This window comes from Salvia splendens, chromosome 3, assembly GCF_004379255.2.
Source record: "Salvia splendens isolate huo1 chromosome 3, SspV2, whole genome shotgun sequence".
In the NCBI taxonomy this organism is placed as follows: domain Eukaryota; kingdom Viridiplantae; phylum Streptophyta; class Magnoliopsida; order Lamiales; family Lamiaceae; genus Salvia; species Salvia splendens.
The window spans coordinates 14,828,259-14,847,866 of NC_056034.1; the positions used below are offsets into that span (position 1 = coordinate 14,828,259).

General features: G+C 36.3%; 1 protein-coding gene across 1 annotated transcript; it reads right to left on the bottom strand.

The window, feature by feature from the left end:
* Positions 1-3,463: 3,463 nt before the first annotated feature.
* LOC121796634 (metalloendoproteinase 2-MMP-like) lies at positions 3,464-4,189 on the bottom strand. Its single transcript, XM_042195443.1, has one exon. The coding sequence runs from the start codon at positions 4,187-4,189 to the stop codon at positions 3,464-3,466; it is 726 nt and encodes a 241-aa protein (XP_042051377.1).
* Between the last annotated feature and the right edge of the window lie 15,419 nt (positions 4,190-19,608).

The following is a 19,608-nucleotide window of genomic DNA, read 5'->3' on the forward strand; positions in this document are numbered from 1 at the left end:
AAAAGCTTGGGACTTCTCTCTTAGAATGTAAATCCACACTTTTCTTGAGTAATCATCTATGATGGAGATGAAATACTTACCTCCACCTATGGATTCAGTTTGGGATGGCCCCCACAAGTCACTGTGGGCATACACAAATGGGGCTGATGAAGTGTGTTTCCCACCAGAAAATGGCAGCTTCTTTGCCTTTCCTAGAATGCAAGATTCACATTTCTTTAGGCTGTCTGATGCACTTAACTTCATCACTCCTTGCTTAGCCAGCTCTCTTATGCCTTTCTCACCCACATGTCCAAGCCTGGCATGCCATAGATGCAGGTCTTCTGTCTGGGCAAGATTCACAGCATCAACCACGGTTTCACCCAGCAAATAGTATAGGCTGTTCTTTCTCTGGGCCTCCATCACAATTCTGGTGCCTTTTGTTACTGTGAGGATCCCATCACCAGAGTTGAATCTGCACCCTTTTGACTCTAGCATTCCAAGAGATATTAAATTTCTCTTGATTTGAGGAATGAATCTGACTTCTGTGAGAGTCTTCATACTCCCATCCTTCATCCTCAATCTGATGTTCCCAATGCCCTTGACATTGCACACTTGATCATTTCCTAGCATCACTGATCCTTCCCAAGCTGATAATTCTTGGAACCAAGATTTGTGTGAGCAAATGTGGAAGGAGCACCCTGAATCCATGATCCAGCATTCTTCAATCTTGGCCCCTGAGTGGATATTCAAAGCTTCATTATCTTCAACATCCTGAGCCAGATCAGCAGTCTCTATGTTCCCAGCCTTTTCTTGCTCTTGTTTCCTCTTCCAAGCAAAACAATGCTTCTTTAAATGGCCCGGTTTCTTACAGTAGTGACAGCTTCTCTTCTCCTTCCATACTCCACCTTCTTCCTTCTTCTGGAACTTCTTCTTGGAACCCCTTTTATTCTGATTATTTTTCACATGCAGACTCTCAGCTACTGGATCAGTTTGTTTGTTATTAGCCTTCTGCGATTCCTTCATCTTCAATGCAGAATGAATCTCTTCATAGGTGACCTTGGTTTCTCTTCCAAGAAGCACTGCATCCTTGAAGTGCTCATAACTTTTAGGCAGGGAATTGAGCAACATCAATGCCTTATCCTCATCTTTAATGACCTCATCGATATTCTCAAGATCATCTATGCATTTCCCAAACTCCTCGAGCTGTTCAGAAATGCTCTTCCCATCTGAAAACTTGAAAGCAAGAAGCCTTTGCTTCAAATGTAACCGGTTCGCCAGAGACTTGGTCATGTACAATGACTCAAGTTTCCCCCATACTCCTGCAGCCGTCTCCTCCTTGGAAACTTCCCTTAGCACCCTGTCCGTGAGGTTCAAGATCAGGGTGCTATAAGCCTTATACTGCATATCTTGAAGCCTTTGCTTCTCCTTTTCATCAGCATCAGGTTTGCCTTCTTTAGCGTCACCTTCATTCTTCAAGATATCCCATAGGCCTTGCTGCATCAAGATGGCCTTCATCTTCAGCCTCCACAGCCCAAAATCGTTTCTCCCGGTGAACTTTTCCACCTCGAACTTGGCTGTAGACATTTCTCAAAACGAGCGGTGGGCAATCGCCAAGATCAGCTTATACAACGGAACCTCTAGACACGAACTCACCCAGAAACCAATCAATCGGCAAATCGTGGAAGTCTTCCCACAGACGGCGCCACTTGTTGGGTCGTGATACCGCCGATCTCACACACGCACGAACGAGGAAATAAAGCACGCAAACGATATAACGTGGTTCGGTGATAATCCACCTACGTCCACGGAGAAGATGACCGGAATCTTATTGATGGAACTCTCAATACAAGAACTTCACACTCACAATCTATCACTCTAAGCAAACGCTAGCTAGTGCAAGAATTCTCTTCTAATTGTGTGTGTAATCTGTGTTCTGCGTCTCTCACTACTGAGCTCTATCGAGCTATTTATACAAGATGCAATCAAGAAATAAAATCCAACTAACTCTATTTCCCAAAGTTAGTTATAACCGCTGCTCGGCTAAAACCGAACTGCCATTCTTGGTTAGCAACCGAACTGCATTTCTCGGCTATCAACCGAACTGCCTTTCTCGGTTATCAACCGAACTGCCTTTCTCGGCTAGCTCAAAGCCGAGCTTTATTTCTTGATCTCTTCTCGGAGCTGCCGAGGCTCCACCACTCGATCACAACCGGACTCAAAGCCGAGCTTCATTTCCGAGCTCAGAAGCCGAGCTCCAGTAGTTTGCATGGACACACTTTCACAAAACCCGTATGGTTTCCCTTGGTTCCGGAAGAAACAGAAAGTAGGAACACAAGAAGAAGAAAGACGATGCACAAAATATTCAAAAGCTTAGGAGTCATGGCTAATTTGATTCGTCTGTTTGGAATCGCAACTTGTTAATGCTTCTGCATCTATTTAATTTATAGAGCCGCAGAGACTATCCTAATACTAGAAGGATTATTATTTATTATAGTATTTGTACTTTTCCATTTACACGTAGGATAGGGAAATATTTAATAAGTATAATCCATGAAATTAGATTATTGTGGAACTATATTACCATAAATGGATTTCCTAGTATTTATATGCGACAGACGATTTACTTACTCCATAAATTAAGGGGAACAAATATAACTTAAACAACTAGGCAATGCACATACTATATCCGATCTCCTCCTATAAAATAGGAGTATATTTAAAGCTTAAATGTCTACAAAGAAATCACGAACAATAGATTATTTTAGTTTATCTTCGGTATCTTTAAAATTTTGATGACGAATCGAGTAAGTAAAAAAAATCAATTATTTATCTGACTAAATTTATTTTATTTTATTTTTTATTTGTAAGTCTCTTAAACTTAAAACGATATTGTATAGCTGGTTTGTGCCGCTATTTATCCACATCACTAAAATTTTAAATATGCGTGCGAACTCAATATCACGTTTGTACACAGAAAATCATTACAAGATAGTTTCGAATTTTTGTAACTTTGTTTGTAGTTCAACTTTCGAATAATGGGAAACAAATCAGTTTGATCAAACTTTATAATTTTATAAATAATTAACCATATACTATTAATCAGTAGTAATTAATTATTACAAATAATTAATAAAAAAACATTTATGACTCGGCTCATATGGGTTATTATGGATTATTTAAACATATTTAAGTATAAAAATAAATTAACACTATTGATAATTATGGAGTACTAAAAATTAAATTGAAATTGATAAAATGTTCTTCCTATGTATTTATGTATAATTAAATTAAATTTGTGTATATTTAATAAATATTAATTCAGTTTTATTTTTGTTATCTGGAGTTGGACATCCAATTGCTTCGATTTGAATTATCTGGAGAATACCTAAGACCATCTCCAACTATTTACACCAAACTCAAAGTCTTAATTAATTAGGGACAAATTTAAAAGAAAATAGATAATGTGAGAAGAAATGAAAAATGGTTAAAAGGGAGGAGGGTAGAGTACAGAAATTCCATAGATGTCATCGACATGTAACTTCTTAACCTGGCCCGTTGAAATAGTGGGATACATGAGAGCTTCAATTTCGTCGCTGTGACCCAGCCCAAGTATATGCCCAAGCTCGTGCGTCGCCACCGTTTCAAAGTGAATCCCGTCAACATAACTCTTCTTTAACGACCATTTCTCGTCCGCGTCGAAGTGGAGACGCCCATCATCCGGCTTGAAAGCGTGTGCCAGCACCCCCCTCGGCCCGTCGAACGGCTTCCCATCGCCATGGGCTCCCCTGAAAAACCCGATCACGATGTCACTCTCGAAGAAGCCTAGGTTCTCGTAGAAGGTGAAAACCGACACGTTGGCCCACTGCGCAAAGGCCGCCTCCATGAAGGGCTTGGCCCTCTCCGGGAAGCCGCTGATGTAGGAGTAGGAGAGGCGGGTGTAAGGCCACCTCGGCCTCCCCCTGAAGAATTCATAATAAGACGGAAACTCTGCTTCCGTCTTATTACATTTGCGGCTGAGGAGTATCATGCTGTTGACGCCGTCGATGATGTCGGAGACGCCGCACCGGGGGATGAGTATCTTCAACATGGTCTCGTCGTTGAGTTCGCCGGTCTGGCTCAGCCCGAAATTCATCTGGAAGGTTAAGATGGCCTCTTTCAGGATATCACCTTGGGATGCTCCGAAATGCACGTGAGCACGTGCGTATTCCATGTACCCGTAATTTTCCAAGTATTTTATTAGGAAGTCAAAATCATTGGCTGGTGGCGATGGTGATGGTGGGAAATTAGGTATGTTTCGGTTGGCAGTGCAGAGAGCGGAAACGATTGTTAAGAAACAGACGAAATAGAAGGAAGGTTTGAGAGCCATGAGTGAAACGGTGTTTAATTATATGTGAGATTGCATCTGTTTAGAATCAACAACTAGTTAACGCTACCTTCTTGTCATGCACCAATGATTAGTCCAAAATAGCATCTACTCAACAACGGCTTAATTAATATATTAGTATTTGTTAAAATTAGTGCTAAACGTTAGGAACCACTATGCACTAACACATGTTATGTTTAGTGGTTAATTTATTTAGTTTGTTATTATTTTGTTCAAGATTTTTAGGAATCACTCATTTTGCGCTTAGTGGTTAATTTATCTAGTTTGTTAATATTTTGTTCAAGATTTTAGGAATCACGCATTTTGCGAGTGGTTTAGTAGTTGATTTACTTGTGGTAGATATGGAAAGAGTGTTAGATAAATTTTAGGAATTTGTAGGGTAGTACTTTTTTTTTAAAATTCTTGCGGAAGTATCTGTAGAATGAATCTCTAAAAAAAAGTAGAAAAAGAAACTCTACTTTCATTAAAAAAATACTAGTATTCGTTAATGTGAACAAGAAAACAAAAAAATAATGAAAAAGTAAAGAATCAACTAATTGAATTGACATTGTTAAGTCGTTGCCAAAATCGCCGATAAGGTTTGATCATCCAATTGACCGGTAGGTTTGATGCCAAATTTTGCTTGATACAATTTGATGGCTAATTCCAGAATTTGGTGTTCAGAGGGTGATTCAGGAATTAGGTCTTCATGAGCGAGAATGAGTTGCGCGCATTGGTAATGACCATATTCTCGAAGATGAACTTCCAAATCAAATTGGGTTGTCTTGGTTGCAGGGAGTTTTACCAACTCAAAACCCGCCGTCTTGTTTCCCTTGCTTCCGGAACAGTGACAAAGTAGAATCACAACAACAAGAAAGACGATGGACAAAATATTCAAAAGCTTAGGAGCCATGGCTGCTGATTTGTTTACTGTGTTTGGAATTATACTTCATTCTGCGTCTATTTATAGGCCTGATTATTAGTATCATATTTGTAGTTTTCCATTTAGTTTGGATACGTATACGGATATACATTCAAATTATTTTGACAAAAAAGATTTAATATACTCCGATCCGTGGAACAAATCTATCATCTATCATCATTATATTAAAGGCAAGCGCTTTTTATTTGAATAAATTTGAATTAATATTTAAATAAATATTTATTGTGATGGTTACAATCTAATCACCAATTATTTGGGGATAATATTTTTTTAATTCAATTGATTTCAATTTTTAATGCAATTGTAGTGGCTGTGTAGACCCTGAAATCATGCGCTTATTTGAATCAACATAAGTATAATAAAATCATTACGTTTAAATTTTTTTTTATCTAAATGTGTTTAGTAAATGTATAAAATAAAAAATGCATGGTAAAATCGACCACATTAGTATGTGACATAAAGTTATGAGTAAAAATATAAATACAAAAATTGTAGCTTTGCATTATCACATTAAGTATTTATTTAAACATTCATCCGTAGCTTTGCATTATCACATTAAGTATTTATTTAAACATTCATCCAAATTTATTTAAGAAAATATATAGCTGCCTGATAACATACTGCTATATAGTAGTATTGTTGAATTTTAGTTTTCGAAAGTGGTCAGTAAAATCACTTTGATGTTGCTGATAAAATTATTTATTTTTTTCTGTGGTCAAAAATTAAAGGTTTTTACCACGCACTGTTGGACGTGTTATTGTATTAAGAAGATTGTCACTTCCAAAATGTATATAATGTGAACATTCATCATAAATAGTAATATCAAATTATAACGCATTATAAATAGTATATGAAAATTTATTTATTATAATTAATCCATATATATTAATAAAAAACTTTTATATATTTAACACAAAAACTACAAATGCACATTAACAGAAAATATATAATTCAATGGTGAAATACTATCATATAGAAATGAAAAAATACAATTAAAACTTCCTATGAAAATTATTTAATACTCCTTAATCATTGGTTTTGGAATATATATATATATATATATATATATATATATATATATATATATATATATATATATATATATATAGGGGAGCGTTATTCTCATTTTCACATCTTAGATCATTTTTCCTTCTTAATATTACGCGTTAGATCTAAGGCATCAACGGATCAGATTGATTCTATAAAACTGGTTCCGTGTTGCATTATAGAAGGTGGTTGTATGCATTACAGGGTTATTATTGACATTTGACGGAAAAGTAACTGCCACATTTTGGTATCTGCGAATAATGCACCACATGGTCACGAGTAATGCATATAATTGACTATATAATGCACAATATGTGAACTGCAATGCATAAGAATAAGATGTACCATGTTATGATGTTTGGACACACGTTTCTTGTTTCCCCTAAGGGTTTAATAAGCTTAGGGGCTACGGTATAGTACGTAGACACGTATGTAATCTTCACATGGTAACGAGTAATGGATATAATTGACTATATAATGCACAATTTGTGAACTGCAATGCATACGAACAAGATGTGTTGTATTATGATGTTTGACACACGTTTCTTGTTTCCCCTAAGGGTTTAATAACCTTAGGGGCTAGGGTATAGTACGTACGCATTAATAACAAATTATAAAACGATACGAATAATTCACCAAATTGTCACGAGTAATGGATGTTATTAACTATATAATGCACAATATGTGAACTGCAATGCATACGAATAAGATGTACCATGTTATGATGTTTGACACACGTTTCTTGTTTCCCCTAAGGGTTTAATAAGCTTAGGGGCTAGGGTATAGTACGTAGACATTACTAACAAATTGTTGTTATTGGAATATACGTATGTGCATTATTTGGTTTAGATAGTGCATTATGTAGCTGTTAATTATCATTATCTCAGTATATTATGCATTATTAGAGGTATTGTGTATATGGGTTAATCAACGGATTGAAGATTACATACGTGCATTTAGTAATGTCTACGTACTATACCCTAGCCCCTAAGCTTATTAAACTCTTAGGGGAAACAAGAAACGTGTGTCAAACATCATAACATGGTACATCTTATTCGTATGCATTGCAGTTCACATATTGTGCATTATATAGTTAATAACATTCATTACTCGTGACAATTTGGTGAATTATTCGTATCGTTTTATAATTTGTTATTAATGCGTACGTACTATACCCTAGCCCCTAAGCTTATTAAAGCCTTAGGGGAAACAAGAAACGTGTGTCAAACATCATAACACAACACATCTTGTTCGTATGCATTGCAGTTCACAAATTGTGCATTATATAGTCAATTATATCCATTACTCGTTACCATGTGAAGATTACATACATGTCTACGTACTATACCCTAGCCCCTAAGCTTATTAAACCCTTAGGGCAAACAAGAAACATGTGTCAAACATCATAACACAACACATCTTGTTCGTATGCATTGCAGTTCACATATTGTGCATTATATAGGCAATTATATGCATTACTCGTGACCATGTGGTGCATTATTCGTAGCGGTTTCCAGCCATTATTAGATTACTATTGTACCGTCATAATGCACAAATTAGGACAAATAATGCAACATGGGATTAATTACCCAATGTTGATCTTGACCGTCCATTTCTCTAATCTAATGGCTGATATTAAGAAGGAAAAAGGAGGAAATATAGGAAAAGGAAATGAATACATCCATATATATATATATATATATATATATATATATAGGGATGGAGTCGTGATCATATGATAACCCCTAAATATCGTAATAACCCTATAACCAAATCTGGACCACACATATTTCTAATCATGCGGTTGAGATTCAAACTTAGATTTACTTCATAAAAAAAACACGGGGGTAAAATTGTCATTTCCCTCATTTAATTTCTGAATTTCGCCAAATATCACGTAAAATGATAAAATGATAAAATGATAGGTTTATTGCATAGAATGATAGTTTTGAGATTCAAACTTAGATTTACTTCATTAAAAAAAAGCGCGGGAGTAAAACTGTCATTTCCCTCATTTAATTTCTGAATTTCGCCAAATATCACGTAAAATGATAAAATGATAAAATGATATGTTTATTGCATAGAATGATAGTTTTGCCGGATAGAATGATACTCTGAGTTGATAAAATGATACTTTTGACTGACTGATAAAATGATACTCCCTCCGTCCCGGGCTACTTGCTCATTTCCTTTTCGGTTCGGAGATTAAGGAATGAGTGTATAGGAAAGTCAAAAATGACGGCTGTAGGTGAAATTTTTTACTAAAAATGGAAAGAGTGCAAGTAACTTGGGACGCCCAAAAAGGAAATAAGTGCGAGTAGTGCGGGACGGATGGAGTATATGTTAGGTTTATTGCATAGAATGATAGTTTTGCCGGATAGAATGATACTCTGAGTTGATAAAATGATACTTTTGACTAACTGATAAAATGATAAAATGATATATGTTAGGTTTATTGCATAGAATGATAGTTTTTCCGGATAGAATGATACTCTGAGTTGATAAAATGATACTTTTAGCTCATAAATGTTAGGTTTACTGCATAAAATGATAGTTTTGCCGGATAGAATGATACTTTCAGTCGATAGAATGATAGTTTTGCCGGGTAGAATGATACTTTCAGCCGATAGAATGATAGGTATTTTTGGTGTATAAAATGACATTTTTGTTTAATAAAATGATACTTTTACCTGATAAAATGATAATCTAAGCGGATAAAATGACAGTAACCTTATAAAAATGATACTCTGAGTTGATAAAATGATACGTTTACTGCTTTGTAGGTTTGTATATTATGTATTGTGCCGATTATATTAGGTTTATTGCATAGAGTGATAGTTTTGCCGGATAGAATGATACTCTGAGTTGATAAAATGATACTTTTGACTGACTGATAAAATGATAAAATGATATATGTTAGGTTTATTGCATAGAATGATAGTTTTGCCGGATAGAATGATACTCTGAGTTGATAAAATGATACTTTTGACTGACTGATAAAATGATAGGTTTATTGCATAGAATGATAGTTTTGCCGGATAGAATGATACTCTGAGTTGATAAAATGATACTTTTGACTGACTGATAAAATGATAAAATGATATATGTTAGGTTTATTGCATAGAATGATAGTTTTGCCGGATAGAATGATACTCTGAGTTGATAAAATGATACTTTTGACTGACTGATAAAATGATATATGTTAGGTTTATTGCATAGAATGATAGTTTTGCCGGATAGAATGATACTTTAAGTTGATAAAATGATACTTTTGACTGACTGATAAAATGATAAAATGAGCGAAATTCAAAAAATTAAATGAGCAAAATTTGGATACGTAAATTTTATCATGAGCGAAATGACATATTTACCCCCGTGCTTTTTTTTATGAAGTAAATCTAAGTTTGAATCTAGACCACGTGATTTTAAAAATGTGTGGTCCAGATTTAGTTATAGGGTTATTACGGAAATTGGGGTTATCATTATAATGCACCCCTATAAGGATGTATTCATTTCCTTTTTGTATCTTTTGTTCTTTGTTCTTTTTAATCTCAGCCCCACGATTTTGTCATCCGACGGTTAGATTGGTGTCACGTGTCATTTAATAATGCAGATTTTCAGTTGAATAATGCACACCGACTAATAATGCACCATTATAGTGTAATAATGCAGATTTTCAGTTGAATAATGCACACCGACTAACAATGCACCATTATAATGTAATAAAGAGATCTTTTGGACCGTTGATGAATGAGATCTAACGGCACATATTAAAAAGAATAAAGGATCTAAGGGATGAATAGGAGAATAACGCTCCTATATATATATATATATATATATATATATATGGGTGTGTTAAGGTCCTTCGCAGCTTTTCAGTCCAAGCTTCTTTTTAATCACAACCCTTGGATCCTTGAATTGGATGGTTGTGATGATCTGCATTATTACACTATAATGGTGCATTATTAGTCGGTGTGCATTATTCAACTAAAAATCTGCATTATTAAATGACATGTGGCATCAATCTAACCGTCGGATGACAAAAACGTGGGGCTGAGATTAAAAAGAACAATAGAACAAACGATACAAAAAGGAAATGAATACATCCCTATATATATATATATATAGGGTGCTGTTAGGTTGAGATAATTTAGCTAAATTGAGAAATGAGATGCAATCTCAGCCACTAATCCACAAGATTTGTGAAATGTCAACAACTATCACATTATGTCAACACGGGGGTATAAGTGTCATTTCATGTTTTAATGTGTCGGATTGTTGACATGGCTTGTATGTCTAGTTGACATGACTTATAATTGTTGTTGACATGATTTCTATGTGCAGTTGACATGGTTGTATGTGTAGTTGACATGGCTTGTAACACAGTTGACATGGCTTGTACGTGTAGTTGACACGATATGTACCGTAGTTGACATGACATGTATGTGCCGTTGACACGATATGCACCCTAGTTGACATAGTGTCACCAGCTGACTAGTTTTATTGGGATTGATGTTTTGAGAGAGGAATAAAGTAAACTGAATCAAAATCTAAATCAATTCAATTCAATTCAATTCAGATGCTCTCACAATCAACAAATAAACACACACACACACACAGTAATATTTTATTGAAGAACAACAATTCAAGCAGGAATGAAATTCCCAGTCCAAATAATATCCTTGAGCGCCGGTCTCAGCTCTTTGCTGCAGAACTGGTTGTACTCCAACGTATCACCGCTCGACTTCTTCACCTTCACCACCACAACCGATGGCGCCACCGAGAATATATCCGCCGCGATCCCCAGCTTCTCCTTCCTCCCAGTCACAGATCCAGAGCGGCTGAGGAAAGAATCGTCGAATCGGCGTCGGATTGCGGCAAATCCGGAGAGGTTGAGGAAGGAATCGTCGAATTGGTGTCGGATTCCGGCGAATCGCGACCGGATCTAGGCTATCTGCTCGAGGCGTCGGACGACGAGCTAGGGATTCCACCTCCGGCGGCGTCTCCGGCGATTTCATACAAATCCAGAGAGATGTGATATGAGTCAGAAGAAAATACTTCGCCGACCATAACAATATCCCCTGCCTATACAACTCTATATATACAATGGATCCTCGCGAAACCCCCATCCAGATCATACAACCGCTCGACGATTCATCTGAATCGCTCTTCCGCCGCCGCGGCTGCTTCAGCTTCCCCTGCTTCGATCGGAACCCCGCGGGCCCCACGTGGTGGCAGAGGATACGCGCCGCGGAGATCTCTTCCAGCGACAACTCCTTGTGGCTTCGCGGCGTGGGCGCGGTGATGAAGATCCGCGAGTGGTCGGAGCTGGTCACCGGCCCTAGGTGGAAGACGTTCATCCGGAGGTTCAATCGACATAAATTGTATCCTTTCATAATAAATTTACCATTATACCTTTTCATAATAAATTAATCTAAAAATATTTTTTGTGTGGCAAAATCTGGACCACTCATTTAATAAAAATGAGTGGCTGATGTTGCATCTCATTTCTCAATTAGCCTAAAAAATCTCAATTGATCATTGACCTATATATATATATATATATATATATATATATATATATATATATATATATATATATATATATAACTGAGAACAAATCTCAGCCACATTTTATCTTAATCTAATGACTAAAATAAATAAATATTTTTAGTTAATAAAAACTGCATAGGGGTATTTTAGGAAATCAACTTTAGTTAACAAAAATTGCATAGGGATATTTGATTTGTTGGCATTTGCTTTTGAATTCATGGCGATGGCCACAGTGGGGGTGGCGCCGGAGAGGATACTGGCGGCGGTGGGGGAGCTGGCAAAGGCGATCGGGACGGAGGAGCTGTCCAACGCCGGAATCTCTCCCCTTTCCACCACCGGCTTCGCACTGCAGACCGGCGAATCTAGAATCGTCAAAGCGTCGTCGTCCTGGGGCGGCTGATTTTGGGGGCGCACGCACTGCTCCGAAGATCCGTCCGGAAATTTCTCCAGCGTGACCGGCGACTGCGGATCCGGAAAGGTTGAATGCGGCGGCGATTCCGATTACTCTGGTTGAGTTCACAGTCGACAGCTTCAATGGGATGCACGTCTACGACCTGAGCCTCGTGAAAGGATACAACCTGCCGATCCTAGTGGCGCCGGCACAAATTGCAGAAAGGCGGAGTGTGGTCACTATGCGACAAATTTATACGAATTAATTATGTATGACAAGTAGGGTTGATAATTATGGAATACTAAAAATTAAATTAAAATTGATAAATATTTTTTCTATGTATTTTACTTATAATAAAAATTAAATTTGTGAATATTTTATAAATATTAATTCTGTTTTATTTATTATCTATAAAAAATATTTTATAAATTTTAATTTTTGTATTATATGAAAAAATATTTTATGAATTTTAATATTTTTTTATTATAGGTAAAAAAATACTATTCCCTAGTCCTATTTGGTTTAATACTGGTTTTAAGAAATATAAAGAAAAGTGGGTTGAATAATTAGTGGAATATGAGTATCACTTATATGGAGATATGATCAATTGATAATTTTCTTAAATTGATAAATGACAACTATGTCAACAATCTACGTGAAAGTTGTCAATACAAAGACATTTGTATGCCAACTAAATGTAGTTGACATACGTATGTCTTTTGTTGACATGTAAATATAGATGTCAATAGAAGACATACATATGTCATGTCACGACCACAACTCCCTAGTGATAGTGAGCACAGCTATATCATGACTACACAAATAATAATATGAAAGAAAGGGCAACCGTGCCTGATAAGTCAAAGTCAAAACATCACTTTCAAAGGCAAAAAAGGGTACAAGGTCGAATTAAGGTCAGAGTACATTAACTAGGTTCTTAAATTCCTAATACAATGTCTTAGTGCAGCGGAAGAGAACAAGACAAAGTAACATGTGTGAAGACACACTACTTTGAGCTACCTAACTACTTATTAATACCATATTCCCAACACCTTCGCCTCCTCATTCACGCTCAACCTGCACGTTAGAAAAGAAACATGCAGAGCTGAGTACTTTAATATACTCAGTGGACATAGTGTCAAAATATAAGTTTCATTTAAATTTGTCAACCATAGTTGAGTGAACACGGGGTTTTATTTAAAAGGCACGAGTCACTAAAATTTCCTTTCATTTCATAAAATTGATTACACAATCACATAAACATAGATATCATATCTGAACATATGTGAACCGAGAATGTGGCCACATTCCACGACGGTCACTGGATCGACCAACTCGAAAGCTAGCTCACGATCCCCATATGTGTACACTAGTCCAAGTAGGGTTTTCGGCCCTACTAGGACCCGAATTCGATTTAACATAATTGGCATAGCCAAGCAGATATGTATTCATAAAAGATCAAAACATGGCATGACAAACATGTATAGAAGATTTCACATACTCATGCTAAAAATCACATTTTGAAAAGAATGTCCACCTCAAACGAGCGAAAGACGTCCCTTTAGAAAATTAGGTATACTTAATTTGGGCTTTAAGAAGCTAAATAAACTTAACATGAATGCATCCTAAGTGTGTGATCATTTTGTTCTTTTTCTTATTTCATAGGAGGGTCCTTGAGCATTAATTTAAATTGAGAGATTTAATTGTGTGGAGGCTTACAAAATTATTTGTTTAATAAAAGAGAGCATTACCTCCTATGCAAGTTATTCAAGCATAAAAAAATCTGAGGTTTATATTCATCATCGCCGAATTAATTAGTGAACCATTACTTAACATCAATTATTCGATTGAACAACTTAAGAGAGGCCATGATTTAATTAAATTCTTAACCCATACTTTTATTTTAGTTGGTGGCCCAAACTCCATAATTAATTTCTATTAAATGGGAAGCCCATTTCTCTAATTAATTCTTAGTCTATGTGGTTAATTAAAGAGGCCCAACAAAGAATTAAATAATCAAGACCAAACTTATACTCCTAGAAAATCGATCGAACCCTTCCTCAATTCTCAAATTGGGGAAAAGAAGGGAAAATCGGGTTTCTAGGCTAGTTTACGTTAAAAATAACGAAAATGTACCCATTTTCTTATTTATTCCATATATGGGAATATGGGCGTTTTTATAAGTGAAGACGCCACCCATATTGACGTTTTTTAAGTGAAGACGCCACCTACATTGGCGTTTTACAAGTTCGAACCGTATGACGCTGTATTGTATTGGAATACAGTATTTGTTAAAAACGCCTTCACCACTGGCGTGTTTCAAGTTAAAAACGCTATCCACATTGGCGTTTTTAAAGAAGAGACGCCAACACCAGTGGCGTGTTTTATTGAAAAACGCCAACCCCAGTGGCGTCTTTATCCTCTATAGCTGAAGTATATTTTCCTTCATTAATTTGTGTAACATCATTAATAAGAGGAGGCGGCGCATTTAATTTCTCGTAAATTGCCGAGATTCCCTTCACATTAGCCGTTTGCACATCCTCCAATTCAACATGCTGCTGCACAATTTCCATAAAAGAGGGAGGGTTGGTAGCTTTATTCTCGGTACTTAGAGGGAATGAAGAGGATGTAGTCTTTGCATTAAATGCATTCCCATTCCACATGGCAGTAGGCATGACATTTTTGATAGAGTTGGTGGGAGAATCCTCATGAGTGCAACCTTGATTTTCGGAACTCCTCACAATTGAAGAGGTAATGCATGTATACTCCCCATGGAAGCATGCAAGTTGGACTCTACGGCGATGCAATTTTCAAAAAAAGGCGTATCCATCTTCTCTGAAAAGGCGACGTCTTCTCCATGAAGCAATGATGCCTCGCCATCTTTCCCTAAATTCCCGTAAATCAAATCCTTCCTCAAACGAGAGACCCATTTTAAAAACGCCAATGGCATTGGCGTTTTATACTTTGATATTTCCGTCGCCATTGTTAAAAACACCCATTCTTTATTGACTCGCCACTCACGTTGGCGTGTTTATAAGAGACGCCAATCTCGTTGGCGTGTTTACTTAAAAACGCCAACTACGTTGGCGTTTTATACTTGCACTCTTTCCTTCAAATTTTTGCCGACGAAAACAGATATTCTGCATAGAGACGCCATTCCCATTGGCGTTTAACGAAGAAACGCCATTCAAGTTGGCGTCTTTCCTAAGTTAAACAATATTCTAGTTTCATATGGTAATTAAATATGGCCTTATCCTACATGTAAATGGAAAAGTACAAATACTATAATAATCCTTCTAGTATTAGGATAGTCTCTGCGGCTCTATAAATTAAATAGATGCAGAAGCATTAACAAGTTGCAATTCTAAATTTCCAAACACACTAATAAAATTAGCTAGCCATGGCTCCTAAGCTTTTGAATACTTTGTCCATCGTCTTTCTTCTTGTTGTGTTCCTACTTTCTGTGTCTTCCGGAATCAAGGGAAACAACACGGGTTTTGAGTTGGTACCATCCCCTGCAGCCAATACAACCCAATTTGATTCGGAATTTCATCTTCGAACATATGGTTATTATGAATACGCGCAACTCAATCTCGAAACTGCTGCTTCTGAAGACCAAATTCTGGAATTAGCCATCAAAACGTATCAAGGAAATTTTGGCATCAAGCCCACCGGAATATTGGATGATCAAACCTTATCGTCGATGATGGCGCCGAGATGCGGCAATCCTGATATTACCGGCGGTGTCAACTCCATGAATCCTCACAGCCGATCGATGTGAATTCAATCTGTAGATTCTCTTGGCTTTTTCATTATTTTTCGTTTTCTTGTTCCTTTTGTTTTATGTAATTAATTTCTGTTTTGTTGGACAGTAATGAATTTTTTTTAAACGAAATTAGAGTTCTTTTTCTACTTTTTTTAAGAGATGCATTCTACTAGTAATATGGAGTAATACTTCCGCAATAATAAAACAAAAAAAACGATAGTACTGCTCAACAAATTCCTAAAACTTCTCTTAACACTCTTTTCATGTATAAATAAATCTAGAACAAAATAATAACAATAACAAACTAAATAAACATAATATGTGCACGTGATTCCTAAATTCTTGAACAAAATCAACCACTAAGCATAACATGTGTGAGTGCAACAAATGGAGTAATATAGTACTAAGTTAAATCTGTTAATCACCTGCATGGAAATAGAAAGCTGCATAAACAAATAATGTTAACAAACATATCACAGATTGAAATTCCAAACACACTATTCAAATCAGCCATGGCTTCTGAATATTTTGTCTCTCGTCTTTCTTGTTTTGGAAGCAGGCATCACAGGCTTTTTTTTGTATTGTGTTGGTAAAACCACGTTATCAAATGAGCCATGAAACCTGGCAACAGAAACCCCGACGCACCGATGTGAATTGAATTCATACATTTTTTTCTTATTTTATGTTTTGTTGATCAATTTATATATAGATTGTTTATGAAATTACTTTTTAAATATTCAATATTTTTATATAGATATACGAAAAAAGTTAAAGGTTTAAGAAGTACGGAATACTACTTGATGATGAGACGGTATGATTTTGGCAGTACGAGAGAATTAAGATGGGGCGTTCATGAATGTTATGATCAAGATTCAAGAGCCTCAGCCTCCAAGTCCCCTAACAATTCAACTCTATATGAGTCATAAATGTTTTTTATTGATTATTTGTAATCTAATTTATTACTGATTAGTTATCTGTTAATTTATAAAGTTTTGTTTAATTCTCCCATAAATCGAAATTTGAACAACAAATCACAACGTTACAAAATTTCGCAAACGATTTTTTTTTTTTGCAAATGCGATGTTGGGTTGACACACGTTTAAAATTTTGGTGATGTGAAAGAATAGCGGCACAGACTTAATGACTAAACAATATCGCTTTGAGTTTAAGAAACTAAAAATAAAATAAAATAAAATTTGTCAGATAAAGCAATAGAGATTTTTTTAATTTCTTGATTTTTCATTCAAAATTTAAATGATACGGGGGACAAACTGAAAATAATATATTCTTCGTGATTTCTTTGTAGACATTTAACCTTTAAATTATTATTTAATAGGAGGAGATCGGATATATATGCATTATCAGCAAATCCATTTTTGAGAGTCAGTCTTACAATAATCTAATTTCATGGTGTATTTAGTATGTCCGTATCCTACATGTAAATGGAAATCTACAAATACTATCATAATCCTTCTAGTATTAGGATAATCCCTGCAGCCTCTATTAATAGATGCAGAAGCAATTCCAAACACACTAAACATATCAGCAGCCATGGCTCCTAAGCTTTTGAATATTTTGTCCATCGTCTTTCTTCTCGTTGTGTTCATACTTTCTGAAGCAAGGGAAACAGCACGGATTTTGAGTTGGTAAAACCACCTGCAGCCAATACAACCCAATTTGATTCGGAATTTCATCTTCGAACATATGGTTATTACGAATACGCACAACTCAACCTCGGAACCGGTGCTTCCGAAGACCAAATTCTGGAATTAGCCATCAAAACTTATCAAGAAAATTTTGGCATCAAACCCACCGGTGTATCGGATGATCAAACCTTATCGTCGATGATGGCGCCGAGATGCGGCAATCCCGATATTGACATCGGCGTCAACTCCATGAATCCTCGTTACAGAAACCTCACTGCTCAACTTTGACGACATATCACAGCCGCTCGATGTAAATTCAATTTGTAGATTTTTTTTCTTTTTCATTATTTTTCTTGTTCTTTGAGATTTATAATTAATATCATCTCTTATCCAAAACATTAGGCAATCTAAAGCCGTACAATTTAACTTTTCATTGTAAAAATAAATTAATAAAGTGATTGGGATGATGATGGGCATTTGTATGGATCAATTTTTTTTGGTAAAGGACTTTAATTGAATTCCATTTTAATGAAGAGCATTACTTGTATTCCGCCTCAGGGAGTGACGCATAAGAGTTATGCGTCACTAACAGAAAGACGCATAATAATTATGCGTCGTTAGTTATTGACGCATAATCGTTATGCGTCGCTAATAAACGACGCATAAGGGTTATGCATCGCTAATAAACAACGCATAAGGGTTATGCGTCGTTAGATATTGACGCATAACCATTGTGCGTCGTTTATTAACGACGCATAGTTCTTATGCGTCTTTATTTAGCGACGCATAATTCTTATGCGTCGTTCGTTGAGTTTTAAACCGGGCAGAAGGCAGAACCAGCCAGAAACGAACGCGCAGAAGCAGGGGACGAAATCAACGACGAATCCAAGCAAAATCTGGCGAATTTCCACCATTTTGCAACCATATTCCGGTAATTGTTCTTCAATTTGGCTAAATACATCCTTTAATGTTTAATTTGGGCAGGTTTTCCGTAATTTAGTAAAAGTAGGGTTTTTTATTAAATTGATGGATTTTTGGTATATTTTTGTTGTTTTGTTGTATATAATTAGGGATTATGATGAAATTATGGGTTATGATGAAATTGATGGAATTTTTGGTCGACTTTCCGTAATTTGTGTATTTCATATGGATTTAATTTAGCAAAATTAGGGTTTATGATGAAATTGTTGGATTTGTTGGTCGATTTTCCGTAATTTGGGTATTTCATACGCATATAATTGAATGGGTAGAAGCAATTGATTAAGTTTTTGTAATTGTGCCCCTTTTGATGGGCGATTTTATGTAATTTGGGTATTTCATATGCATATATTGCGCCCCTAAGTTGCAATTTAGTTAGCTTGTTGAGTTGTTATGAAAAAAATTGAATCATGGGTGAATGATTTGAAGTAGATGGCATCTGCAAGTTCCGAACAACAGTTATGCTATGGACCTGATGATCCATCACTACTGTTTCATCAGAACGAACATATTTCAGGCTCCTTGTTGGCGAATGGCACAACAAATGTGTTGAGAAGTCGTAGGACGGAGAGTAAGGTGTGGGCATTGCCAATACATGAAAATGTGATGTATTGGCTAGATGTATGGGGGTTCAGAAGCGTGGTTGAATGTGGAAGACCGATGAGGATGGACAATGAGCTAATAACGGCCTTGATCGAACGCTGGAGGCCTGAGACACACTGTTTCCACCTTCCAGTTGGTGAAGTTACTGTAACCTTACAGGATGTGCAAAGCCTGTGGGGTTTGAGAGCAGACGGTCGTGTTTTCACTGGCCGTGACTACCCTGTTGGATTTGAAGATTGGTCCAGCAAGTGTAGAGATTTGTTGGGATGGATACCTTACGCAGAAACCGAAACGAAGAACGGTGGTTTGTTGATGACGTCTCTGATCCACCAAGCGACG

What these genes read in the sequence shown, in the direction of transcription:
- LOC121796634 (XM_042195443.1), bottom strand. Translation starts at nt 4,189, where the DNA reads ATGGAATACGCACGTGCTCACGTGCATTTCGGAGCATCCCAAGGTGAT.